Source organism: Centruroides vittatus, unplaced genomic scaffold (genome assembly GCF_030686945.1).
Source record: "Centruroides vittatus isolate TY-2023 unplaced genomic scaffold, ASM3068694v2 contig_918, whole genome shotgun sequence".
Lineage (NCBI taxonomy): Eukaryota > Metazoa > Arthropoda > Arachnida > Scorpiones > Buthidae > Centruroides > Centruroides vittatus.
In genome coordinates, this window is record NW_027122605.1 from 868,616 (window position 1) to 882,330 (window position 13,715).

At 29.7% G+C, this 13,715-nt stretch overlaps 1 protein-coding gene across 2 annotated transcripts in view; it reads right to left on the bottom strand.

The window, feature by feature from the left end:
• eIF3c (eukaryotic translation initiation factor 3 subunit c) overlaps nucleotides 1–13,715 on the bottom strand; it is a 41,946-nt gene that overhangs the window by 11,019 nt on the left and 17,212 nt on the right. For both annotated transcript variants that reach the window (XM_067281394.1, XM_067281393.1), the window contains exons 10-17: nucleotides 12,975–13,237; nucleotides 12,718–12,892; nucleotides 10,738–10,896; nucleotides 9,827–10,153; nucleotides 5,578–5,703; nucleotides 5,173–5,326; nucleotides 3,958–4,041; nucleotides 1,023–1,132 (exon numbers count right to left, since the gene is read on the bottom strand). In XM_067281394.1, the coding sequence (XP_067137495.1) occupies nucleotides 1,023–1,132; nucleotides 3,958–4,041; nucleotides 5,173–5,326; nucleotides 5,578–5,703; nucleotides 9,827–10,153; nucleotides 10,738–10,896; nucleotides 12,718–12,892; nucleotides 12,975–13,237 (1,398 nt within the window). The remainder of the gene's footprint in view (nucleotides 1–1,022; nucleotides 1,133–3,957; nucleotides 4,042–5,172; nucleotides 5,327–5,577; nucleotides 5,704–9,826; nucleotides 10,154–10,737; nucleotides 10,897–12,717; nucleotides 12,893–12,974; nucleotides 13,238–13,715) is intronic.

Consider the following 13,715-nt stretch of genomic DNA (forward strand, 5'->3'; position numbering starts at 1 on the left):
TAATTATTAACTTTTTAATATGATATTAAAAAATATTCTAATTTAATGATTACATTATAATAAATATTTTAACTGAATTGTTATAGCAAATACACAGAAATAACTACAGTACGTGCACTTAATACAAATAAACATAAAAATAAGAAATTTTTGATGAACCATGATTAGTAATCTAATTACTAGTTTAATTAAGTCTGCAAAATGATGCAAATATTGTATGTACTTCTAAAGTCACTTCTTAATTTTTTTTTTAAATTCTTAAAAATGAAAAAATAAATGAACTTTAGATAATAAACTGATAACTATATTATATATTCATACCACTTATTAAAACAGTCTTCCAGTCCATTCTGAGACAAAGACAGCTTTATCTCTGATAAATAAATAACTTTCATATATGCACCAAAATGAAAAACTATAAAAGGATCATAAATTAAAATCAGCAAAAGTGAAAAGCACTGCAAGATTGTACTCAAGAAGTGAATGTAAAATGAGCTGTTTAAATAAGTGATAGAAAAATTGGCAAAAGTGTGTAGTTGCAGAAGGTATTTACTTTAAAGGTGATATTCTGTAAATACATATACCATTAACACAACAACAATTATATTAAAAGTTTGCTTTATTTTTGGCTCTGCCATATATAGTATGTACTTAGATATATTTAAAAATTCCTTTCCTTCCTATGAAGTACAATAATAAATATATATTTAGTTTTTATATACATTTTTCAATAAAATTCTTTTATCTTTTTCTGAATTATTAGTTCTTTCAAATCATTCCTTTCAAATGCTAAATTCTTTTGTAAGAAATAATTTAATAAATAATAACATGATTTATTGATGACATTACATTTATATACAGAAAATTAATTAAAATATTACTTTCCAAAATTAATCCACAGTTAATTATTGTCTTTATAAAATTTCTTTTACTTTTTTTAATACATGTAACTATAGTTGATCATATCATAAATAATAATAATAAATTTTTTAACAATTTCGAAGAATTCAAATTTTATATACCTTTGCATTCATTTTTTCATTTATAATATAGTTTTTACATTGTCTCCAGTTACCAATCCTCATAGCTTTTGAGGCAGCAACTACATGTTCTCGCATACTTTCTGGAGGGCCTGCAAAATATTGTTCTTGTAATTAGTAAATCAAGTAAAGACAATACAGAATTTCCAAAAAATAATCAATGATAAATTATTAAAATAATTAAAAAATTCAATTAAAAATAATTTAATATTATTTATTTATTAGGGTTCTCTAAAGTTATTCACAGAAAAATATACCAGTAAATATTTATTCAAAATTTTGACAATTTAAAAATGCAATTTGTATAAGTTTATATCATTTACCATTCTAATTAATATAACTTAAACTTATACATTCATTCAAAAGTGAAGTGTAATACTAAATTAAACATAAAGGCCAAGTGTTACAATTTCTGATGTTTTAAATTTGTCTAAATATTTTTTTTTGTTTTTTACCTGCAACTATAAAGTACTTTCTTGTTGTCCATTAAGTGTAAAACATATTAACAATCATAGTGTTAGACATTACAAACCCAAAAATTTCAATGCACATTGCTCTCACTGGTTATAATTTCAAAATGACTGTTTACAAATTGTATTATCAGTATGCATTGATATGTACTTTTGTTTTACAATTAACTGTTCAATTCAATAACTTGTAAGATGATGACAATAGTCAATACCACAAAAAAACGCATAATAATGTTAATATACAAATACACTGGTCAAAATAATTAAAGAATTATGTAATATTTTGAAGAAACATACATGTGACTAATGATCAGAAATAGAAAATACAGTAGAACATCGATTATCCGAATCAATTGGGAACTGGGGTTGTTCAGAAAATCGATTTTTCAGATAACTGATAAGTTAATTTAGTATCAAAAATGTTCGATTCAGCACAATACACGTCTCGACACAGTCCAACTGGAAAGCTTTTAGTTAATTGATGTTTCGGTTAATTGACATTCAGATAATCAATGTTCTACTGTAGTCTTGTTATGATGCATGTATGTAATAAACAACACAATAACAACACTGATATGCAAATTTAACATTTAGTGCACACCTTATGGGATGCCATACAAGAGGTTGTTGTTCCATTCAAGAGTAACTTAGATATTTGGGGTGGTAAAGAGCTCTAGTAAAGTGTGTCATCCTCTTAGACAGCTAAAACTGCAGCAAACCTATGGTATTGACTCAATTAGGATATCAACAAGGTATTGAGAGAGTTGTTTCCAATTTGCATATAGGGCTGTCTGCATTTCAGTGTCAAAATAGGTCTTCACTTAGCTGCCAAGGTCATCCCAGACATTCTCAACAGGATTTAAGTCCTAGAGCATGCCAACCATTCCATATATCAATTCCTGCTTCTGAAGTATGTCATTCATTAGTCAAGTTCAATGAGGTTGGATGTTATCAGCAAAAACAACTCAAATAGCTCCATCATATGCTATGATAATTGGTTGCAGAATCCTCTCTTTATACCTGTGTCCCATTATAGACTATCTTTTCTGATGGCATGTAGGTCTATATGCAAACTGATGCTTATGACAGCCCAAACCATCAATCCACTTCTGCCATACAGTGATGTTTCCTGCACATATGCTAACCAATTCTTGGACTTTGTTTTCTTCAGATGAGAACTTGTTGACTGTCTGACTACAGAATGAATCTAGACTCCATTCATTATGTCCCCAATCACAATGATCTTCTGCCCAATTTCTGCAAGCCATATATCATGTGATTAAGGAGACACAAATCATTGGCCTATGTGCATAAAGGCCACCTTAGCAAAGCTGATTTTTAATGGTTTGACCCGATACCCTCCATCCTGTTGCCAGATGAAGCTGGTGTAGGAGTTCTGTAGCATTCTGTCACCAGTTTTAATAGGCACTTAACAGTGAATAACAGTTGTCCTTTCCTGTTGTTGCCTTAATCTTTTCATCTACAAGCATTTCCTGTATGCTGGAAGTAGATCCACTGTCAGGGAATGACATTTTGCAGCACTCCCATGGCTTCTGCACCACCCTCTGTATCTGGGCAGCTTCCAGCCTTCAAATCACTCTCAATGCTGTTAATTCAGATAAATCATGCTGGCAAGACATTGGTGAAATCAACTACTGCATAAAACCAACAGATTTTTACTGGTAAAGGCAATTTGCAGTTAAACATAGGGAGATACTGGAGCAACATCATTTATATACAAAATTTGCATCATTTGAGTATTCTGTTGTCTCATTACTCATTTCCATATATGCATCTCTTATGTCCACATCATATGCCATGTGTAGTATATCATATGATTGGCTTACATCATGTAATCAATGCTCATTGATCCCCAATTGTTTTGACCAGTGTATTACCATTACAGATATAACGATTCTGTAGAAATGAATAATAATACGTTGTGTTGACAGTAAACCTATATCCATCAAAACATGAGTTCTTTTGTGCAATATTTTAGTAAGAATATGATGGATTATGTAGATAGTATGAATAATGCTGCTAAATCAATGCACAACTGAAATTGACAAACTGTTAATTTTTGTTGATGGACACCTATTGCATTGTTCATCCATCATTCAATATATTCTGCTTGAAAAGTATTTGCACCACCAAGCAACTGTTCAATAAGAAAGTACAGTACATTATTGCCTTCAACTTTTACTAGTTCCTCACAATAGTTTTGCAGTTAAACTATGTGTGTATTGTAAAACTCAATAATAAATTAATTTAATTTTAAATTATGATAAATAAACAAAACCAAAAATCACACAATTTTCACATTAATAATGTTAATCACGAACAAAATTGTTTCAATTATTCATTAAAACAATTTTGTTTTATAAAATATGTACTAACTTACATTATCTTTATTTGTGATTAACAAAACATTTTAATTATTAACTTACCAACAAGAGGTTGGCGTTCACTGTTTCGAAGCTGATGATGAAAAGATTTGCTAATCATTCTTTTACGTCCATCTAACTCATGAGCTAAATAAGTTTAAATATTTAGAAATAATGCATGATTAATAAAAACACAGTAAATAAAAAACATTAATCATATGTATTTAATTCTAAATATCTTAAAAAATAATGTATATTAAATACATTTTATTTTTTATATTGAAATTTAATTGCTTTTCAGTTTTAAAAAATTTATAAATATATGCCTTTACATTTTAAACTACTTGCAAAACAATAAAATGGCCATAACAAATAACACCTTAAAAAATTGATTTTTAAAAGAAGTAAGGAATATTTTAAATGATAATTTTATTTAATAAGCAATATTTTTGTTTATTTCAGAATAAAATTTTTCAGGTCAAAAGAACTTTAAGGTCAGGAACACACATGAGTAAAATTGTTGCAGAAAACTGAATCAGAAATCAGCTTTCAGTTCACTTTCTGTTTTATGCTTTTATGCCAGAACACACATACGTAAAAATTCTGGTCGAACTGCCACTAACAATGCTAATTTTATTAATTTTTTTCTCTCATATAGGCTATCTATCTCTTTGTACCTTCCATTTTTTCTCCACTTCCTCTGCTATAATACAGAAAATTTAAATTAATAGACTTATATTCCGAATTCAAATAAAGAACATGTGATCTAAATACTAAGCCTATATATCGATTCTACTAGACCTACTTGTTGTTTGAAATTTTGCACCTGTAGCCATCCATAAATGTTGTTTAAATACAGTGTCTTTATACATGATACTGATGTGGTTGAACGGATTCAATAAACTCTTCTATTTCATTTATTTTTTTTTTCGAGACCGTCACAATTGTAGGGTTAACCCTCATTGCCGCCATTGTTAGAATGAAAAGCACGTGTCTACTTTGACGTCACAGAAAAGACTTCTCTTTATTGGAGGAATTTTAGCGTAAAAATTTTACGGCATAAAAAGCAGAGACATGCTCTACCCTATTTTCAGTTCTGTTTCAGCCAAAATTTCAGAAAAATTTTTACGTTTTCTGTTTTATGCTAGAATTTATGCTGAATTTTATGCATGTGTGTTCCTGGCCTATAGCCCAAAACAAGATTTTTGCTTATAAAATTAGTTTTTGTAAATCAAAATTCTACATTGTGGACTTTTGTAGTTATATAGTAAATATTACCTGACATATATGGAATTTCCAATAACATTGCTGACACCAAATAAACACATTCTAATAATTCTAAATTTATATGCTTATGAAATGGCACTTGTCTTCTTTTCTCTATCTTCTCTTGTTCTGTTGTTCGTTCATGTTGTCGTTGAGGCAGAAGACCCTATAACAAACAAAGAAACATTTTAATTACAAATAATTTTAAATATTTAATGCTTTATAAACACATTTAAAAATTTTATTAACTTTTCTCATAAAGGCAATAAAAATATTTTTTCATAAAGTAAGCTTTTTAAAATAAATTGTTTCTTTATAAAAGTAATTTGTTTAAAAAAATTTTATTTTATGAAAATATTTATAAATTAAAAATCCATTTTCATTTATATTAATTCAGATTTCATATGAAATAACTACCTGTGCCAATAATTCTTTTGCTCTTCCACCACTTTGAATGTCCAATAATGCATTATGTGCATCTTTAATATTACCATGACGAAATGAGCAAAGACCTAGCTGAACCAGAGCTCTGTTGTATAAAATCTAAAATAAAAGAATAACCAAGGACTTAATAATTACTTTTTCAATTTCAGTAAAAATTTTAAAAATTAACAATAAATATAATGACTATCATTAACAATCATAAATTACAAAAATTTTTAATTTTGTTAAATTCTTATTATTAATTTTAGAATTAAAAGAATTTATTTTTTTTAAATATAAAGTCAACTTCCAATTTATTATTATTGCTACTATTAAAAATCCTAAACAATATTAATAAAACAACTGCTTTAAGAAACTAAAATATAAGTTAAATGGTTATATTTTAAAAAAAGTAAAAGTTAAAAAACAACCATGAAAAAATATATTTCTCTGTCTTTACTGATTTTCAAGGAGAATTAAATAAAACTATATACAGAGAAGGATATTTTCTCATGGTCGTTTTTTAAGAAGTTTTTAAGGTTTTTTAACTTTTACCTTTTTTAAAATATAACTTTTTAAACTTATAAAATAGAGATTCCATTGTTTTAAATTTTTACAAATATTTTATATAAACTATTTTGTCAGAAATGTTTTCAATCGTTTATTGAATTATCTTCAATTCAATAATAATTAAAAATTATTCTGAAAGCTGTTGTTCATTACTCTTATACTCCCACACATCATAGGTCAATAGCAACTATTTTGATTGTCAAAAATCAAAATAGTTGCATATCCAGTATAAAGATTTAATAGCTTAAAAAATGTTTTCGGCTGCCTTAATCAGCCTTTGTCAGTTAATCGAATAACAAAATCGAACCAAGTTCGAATTTACAAAGATCACGCATGCGCATAGACAGGACATGCTTTTTTAAGCTATTAAATCTTTATACTGGATGTGTTAAAGGTGTTATAACGTTTTTATTTTCCATTCCAGTAAATTCTTGTGTTTTATTTTAGTTACGTTATGGCTACACTGGCTAAGGTTTATAGAAGATTAGTTATTAAACTTTCTAAAGCAAGAGCTAAATTTGAATTCCTTAAACAGTGCCGTATTAACAGGATATTCCTGATGTCAATTTTCCGCATCAGACTACCTATGGGCTGTGACTCCTTATTACCAAAATTAAAACATCTGTGCCTCAGCAAGGCAATTAAGAGTGTTAGAAGATGTTATTATTCATTACTGCATAAAATCATTTGCCTGGAGGAGGAACTCTACCTAGAGAACCAGACCTTATTAAAGGAAATCAATGGCAGAGTGATCAACTTGACGTCCAACATTGAAAGGAGGTTAAAACGTAGATATGTAAAGAAGCTTAGGTGGCTATTCAAATGCCAGCACATTAAACCTCGCACTAAAATGGTTTGTTCACTCAACACATGGGATGATATCACGCTGCCACAGTGCCTAATAGAGGCTTTAGATCATGGCCCTATGTACGCGCCATGCCCGAAAATACAACCATCATACCTGATGTTGAACTAATCATCTCTGGTTTGAGTCCAACTAAACAAGATTACATCTGGTGGAAAACAAGATTTTTAGCGGAAAGAGAGTTACGAACAAACACGCACTCCAAGCATTTGCAAACCTCCATCAGGGATTTCAGGAATTGGCTCCTTAAGAATAATATAGTACTTATGAAGGCTGATAAAACTAAAGGCATTGTGCTCATTAAACATGAATCTTATAACCGGAACTTACATGAATATATTACAGACACAGAATGCATTGTTGCACCAGACAGATTATTGGATACATTGCAGAGCAGAGTTAAGAAATTTTCCTTGTTGTCTTTAGCGCACGTTTTGCATTTGGATCAAGTCGTCGTAAGTGCTCCAGCACCACCGAGAATTTTTGCATTTGGGAAGACGCACAAACCAGGCCAGCAAATTTGTTCGGTCATGGAAAAATGCCGTGCGCCAACGTTTCACCTGGAAAAGAAGCTGGTCAAATTTGTGCAGAATAGGTTACAGGATTATCCCTTTAGCATAAAAAACTCTTTACAACTGGTGCAAAAACTGGAGGAGGTTACGTTGACAGACAGGGAAATCATGACCATTATGGACTATAAAGCCTTATACCCCTCCATAAAACTTTCACCTTGCTTCTGTGCATTAAGAAACTTCTTGTTTGCCAATGTCAGGGATTCCCACAAATACCACAAACATATTTTGGAGTTAGCCGATTTGGTCTGCCACTCTTCTTTCTTAGAGTTTGAAGGGAAAACTTACCTGCAAGGAAGGGGTGTCCCAATGGGAAGCCCCATGTCTGCGGTGCTCTGTGAGATGGTGCTATGCAACCTAGAACAGGCCATCTTACCGTTATTCCAGAAGGACATTTTAATATATACCAGGTACATGGATGACATTTTCATCCCCTGGGCTAATGATGGCAACATTCAACATTTTATAGACTCAATCAACCACAACCCATACGGTCTGACGGTAGAATTGGATCAAAAGAGTGAGTTTCTTGTTAATTTCATGGACTTGGCGATCACCTGCAAAGATGGGGAGATACGGACCAATATCTACTGTAAACTGATGTACCAGCCCCTCATCACCCCTAGTAACTCCGTAGACCCTGGGCATTTTAAACTGGCGGCGTTTCGTTCTTGGCTGAAACGAGCTTACATGCACTGCTCGAGTATTCACGACACTTTGAAGGAGTTAACATACATACGAAAGGTGGCCGCACAGCATGGATACCGAAGGGGTGTCGTTGATCGACTAATTATTAAATTGCAGAAAAGTAACTGACAGCACAACAACAAGGAACAACAAAAAACTGTTGTAATGAGCTATATGCTCTTTCTTAGTAAAGTTGTCAAAAACGTGGCCAAAGAGAGGAACCTTCATGTAATTTACAAGCACAATCCAACGATTTACCGACTATTGAGAAACGACAAGAGGAAGGACAACTCTAGTGAGTTAACCGGGGTGTATTCGATACCAATAAAGGACCATTGTTTCAACACTGACCTTGTGCATGTAGGTGCCACGTTACGCAACCTAAAGCAAAGAATAAAAGAACATAAACAGTCAGTGAACAGAAGCATTGACAGCACAGTCTTATCAGCATTTGCTAGACAGCAGGATATAATGGTACACTGGGATAAGGCCGCCATCATAAAAGCCACTAGATCCAGGCAAGTGGTCAAACACATGGAGAAAATAGAAATACATAGGGCACAACTGTCTACACTTTGCATCAACCACAGAGATGCAGATGGCCTATCATCTGCTTGGAAGTCCCTCGTTGAATAACGTAATGCAGGATTTTACGCTTCGGCACGAAAAAAGAAAAAACCTAGTATGGTTTTATTATGTTCCTTTATTTGTTGCCTCTGGCTCTTTATTAGTTTCTTTTATTATGTTCGTAGCATAGTCCCATCTATGCGCATGCACGATCTTTGTAAATTCGAACTTGGTTCGATTTTGTTATTCGATTAACTGACGTAGGCTGATCAAGGCAGCCGAAAACGTTTTTTAAGCTTTAAATCTTTATACTGGATTTGATAAAGGTGTTATACGTTTTATTGCTATTAAGACTATATAAACCTAAAAAAATGTTACATCATTATAAACCAAAAATACTATAAAGATTTATCGCATTATCATCATAAAAGAAGTATCAAGAAAGTTTAAGATTCTTCCCAACACATCATTTATATATGATCTGATTTTAAAATGTTTCAGTTTTTAAAAGTTGTATTTATATTATTATTATTTTTCTAAGAAGTGTATGTAATTAATCTTAATTTTTTTTTTCAAGTAATGTTTAATACTAGAATATCTGTACTTTCAAGTCATCCTAGAATGGTCAAGGGACATTTTTATCTTATCTGAAAAATTCCATAATTTTCACTTTTTTAATTAAAATAGTTACATGAAGGCTATTTTATTGTCACTGCTAATGTTTTTATTAACAATGAATGTAATTTTGTTAATTTTAATTTGTAATGACTAGTTAAAAATGTAAATTTTTCAAAATAAATTATAAATTCATGAAGTCATAAAATTTCTTTGTGCTAAGTTAAAAAATTATGATTTTGGGAATAGTTTAAAATTGTTAAAAAACTGTTTTACTGTTAACTTCATAGTTTGAAGGGTTTATTCATGTTCAACACTTTCACAACTACTTAAAATATGAATAAATTAATAATTTTAAATGACTTACCTGAGTAGGAACATCAGAATGTTGGATATTTTCTTGCAGATGAGACATCAACATTAAATCTCTTGCTTCAAACCAATTATCATGCAGGGCATGATGATAAATATGACAAAGCATTGCTTGAGTACGAATTCGATCAGTACTATCTTTAACATAAATAAATTTACAAAGTCTGTCCATAATCAATAAACTTGTTTCTTTTGGTTCTTCTGGTACATCATCCTTTTTCTCTTCTTCTGATCCTTCTTCTCCATTTACAGCATTTTCTTGTTGTTCTTTTTCCTCTTTATGAGATCGACTTTCTTTCCATTTAAAGACATTTTGATCAAACTATAAAAGTTATATTAAATCAAATAATAAATTAATTTTTTTTAAATAATCAATGCTGAAAAATACATTATACAAAGTAGTAGTAAATACTTATTATGTTCTAAAATTAAATAAATTAAACAATTTTTTTAAAATATAATTTGATTATTATTAATTATAATTATTTCTTAAAAAAGCATTTCAAAGAACAATAAAATATTCACTAAATGAAAAGTTCCACATTTGATACAGTACATATCTCACAACAAACCTTTCCTTATAGGCTACTGCTGGAAGAATAAACTCTGGCTCTGTCAGTAACCTTCAAAGAAAGATCTGTTGCAAGATGAAACTATTTGTCATGGAGTGAATATTTTATTGTTCTTTGAAATGTTTTTTAAGAAATAATTATAATTAATAATATTCAAATTATATTTTTTAAAACTGTTTTAACATGTCATTTAATGTAAGGGTCAATAAAACTAGAACTTCCAAATGTCTTATTTCTTGCTTTTCTTAATGCTATCAGATCCTATCGTCATTAGTATGAAATTCCAAATTGATTACAATAATTCTACTGTATTAAAATGAAAACAGTAACAAACCTTATAGTATAGATGTTCTATATGACGTAGATATATACGGCACAATTCAGATGGTGTTCCTCTCTCTTCTAAGTAATCCTGTACTCTTTGAATTATTAGGCAAACTTCTTTTTCATCTTTAAGACGTTCTACATATTCTGGAGAATGTGCATCACATCCCTAAAAGACAAACATCATATTTTTAGTAGAGTCTGTAACCATAATTTTTAAAACTATTTTCACTTAAAATATTAGATTCTTTCCTAACTTATTTATTTCAACAACAATAATGAGGAGCAGAAAACATAATAAACTAAGAAACATTCTCAGAAAAGAAAATGCATTAAGAAAGCTCGTCTGGATAATTCTTTTTTCTTCAGGCATAGCTGGATTAATTCTTCTAAGTATCAAATAGACTACAAAATTATAACACATCATACTGCATTAAAAATTACAAAATTTTTCAAACATGTTCTAAAAATATTTATGAGTTATCTTCTAGATATCTTTGAAAACATTTTGAAAAAACTTAAAAACTTTACCCTTGACAACAGTTTATGATTATCATGCTGATTTCAAACAGACATACAAATAATGTCCATTTGAAATGAATTAAAATTGATCCAGATATGAAGGAAGAGCAAAAAATATAAAAAAACAGTATTTTTGTAGAGATACATTTATTTTAAATTGCTATTATGTCAAATTTCACTCATTACAAGTGATGTTCGCAAGAATTACACCTATGCAATTTACCTCCAATTTTTTAGTACACGAGAAGTTGCTTGGCATCTATGAGATGCTGCATTTTTTATCTCAAAAATTAGGCATGCAATGTAAAAAGTTTGTAGTGTTTGTCCTCCAAGTTGAAAAGTTAGAGGGTACTAATTTTTTCAATGTTTTAAAAATTTCATGTAAAATAGATGTTAAAGAGCTAGGTTGTCTGGTTTCTGTGAGATGCCAGGCAATCCCAGAAGGGTTAAGTTTCTTCTTAGTCTCATTGTACTATTTACTTTTCTTCACTTTCTGGCACTAATATATTTTTTCTAGTTAAAGTATTTGCATGGAATCAATATCTTGTGCAACTTATTTGGTACCAAATGGTACAATAATAGTTTAAATAATGTTCTTAAATAATATACAATATATAGTTGAGTCTGCATAAGTTGACACCCAGATAACTCGACACCATCAGTTAAGTAGTCAGTTTTCTGTGGTCCTGGCCGACTTCCATAGGCATTAATGTTAAAAAACTCCGGTTTACTCGACACCGTTTAACTCGTCACCACTGAATAAGTCAACATACTTTTGCTGTCCCACACTCCGACTGTCGTCACCCCTCCTGAAAAAATGAATTTACTCCGCACGTGTGGTGCAAACTTTTTTTTTTTCAGGAGGGGGACTCGATTTATTTATTAATATATAATTAATATATTTAATAATATAATAATATATTATTATTATTAATATATATATATACATATTAATAAAAATGTCTTAACATTTTATGTATTTTTATGTATAAAATAATAACAGATAAACAAAAAGAAAATATACAATCTACATCAACGTCACACCAGAATCCAATTTTGCATTTTCTCATGCCAGAGGCATTAAGAATCCTTAGACGTTACCTGCCAATAATTGACAATTGCGAAGACGATGTTTTAAAGGCATTCGTGATTGTTGAAAAAGAAAGTTGAGACAGTTAAGTGCTCAAAACAAACAACACTAAACAAGTTTTTCAGTTTTTCATTTACAGAGTAATTGTAAATGGAGGACACAATCTATTGTAAGCCTATACTACTGTATAACGCACTACTGAATTTTATTAATTGTAGTTTTGTGGGTGTTTTTTCCAACTTCGCTTTAATCGTCACATTGGATAACTCGACACATTTCCACTTCTCTTTGGGGTGTCGACTTATGTGGAGTCGACTGTATATATACATATATAATTTTAATATATCTTATAAAATACTTATATTTTAGTTTAATTACCTGAAGCATTTTTGTAAATTCTTCATCCATTCTTTCAATCATTGTAAGTATACATCCTCTCACACGATAAGGTACTGATGAAAACACTTCAGAATCCTCAGAAATGTGTTCTCCAACATTTATTGAAGGATTAGCAATTAATATGTCAAGTAATTTATTTATGAATTCCAAACATCTGAAAGTTTAAATTTTAAATGAACTTTCAAAGTTTTACTTTTACTTGATACATTATAAACTATTTTATTCAGTAAACTTACTTCTGCCACATTTCTATTTTCATACAAGTTGCAATATTTGGATTATAATCATATATAGCAGAAATAATAGCAAACATGATTTTTACTTCCATTGCTGGGCCCAGAGCATGAGCTTTAACAGTATCCATCAATTCATTAAGTAAATCTATTTGTTCACTACGATCAGTTCCTTTTTTCCCTCTAGCAGCAAGAATTTCAGTAAGCTTTTTTAAAACTACCTGATGATTAATTTCAGCATCTTTTGCAAACATTTTTGGTTTTTCCTGTAGAAAAAATTATTAAAGAAAAATAATATATTTTATCATAAATTGCATATTATTCTTTAAAAATTTATTAAAATACTAGAGAAATATCCTGAAAAATAATGATATATTAATATATAACAAATAATATACAGTATATTGAATTATTGTAGAAATTTATCATTTATAAGAAACTAATTATTCTAACCAATGTTAATTATATCTATCTTTATGAAGGTACAAAAGCTTTCCATTACTCTATAGATTAATGGAAAACTGTGCTTTAAAATGGTAAATCAGTTTTTGTTTCAAATATGTTATCTAGCCACTCTAAAGACTATCCTAACAATAAAATTTTATGAAAGAAATCTGATATTCTCGGTCTGTTTTTCATAATTTTATCTTATATTATTGGTTATTTTAAACAAAATCATAATTATCAAGATCTATTTAGATATGTTAGATAATCATATGTCATCTACATTACAGCAGCATCTTA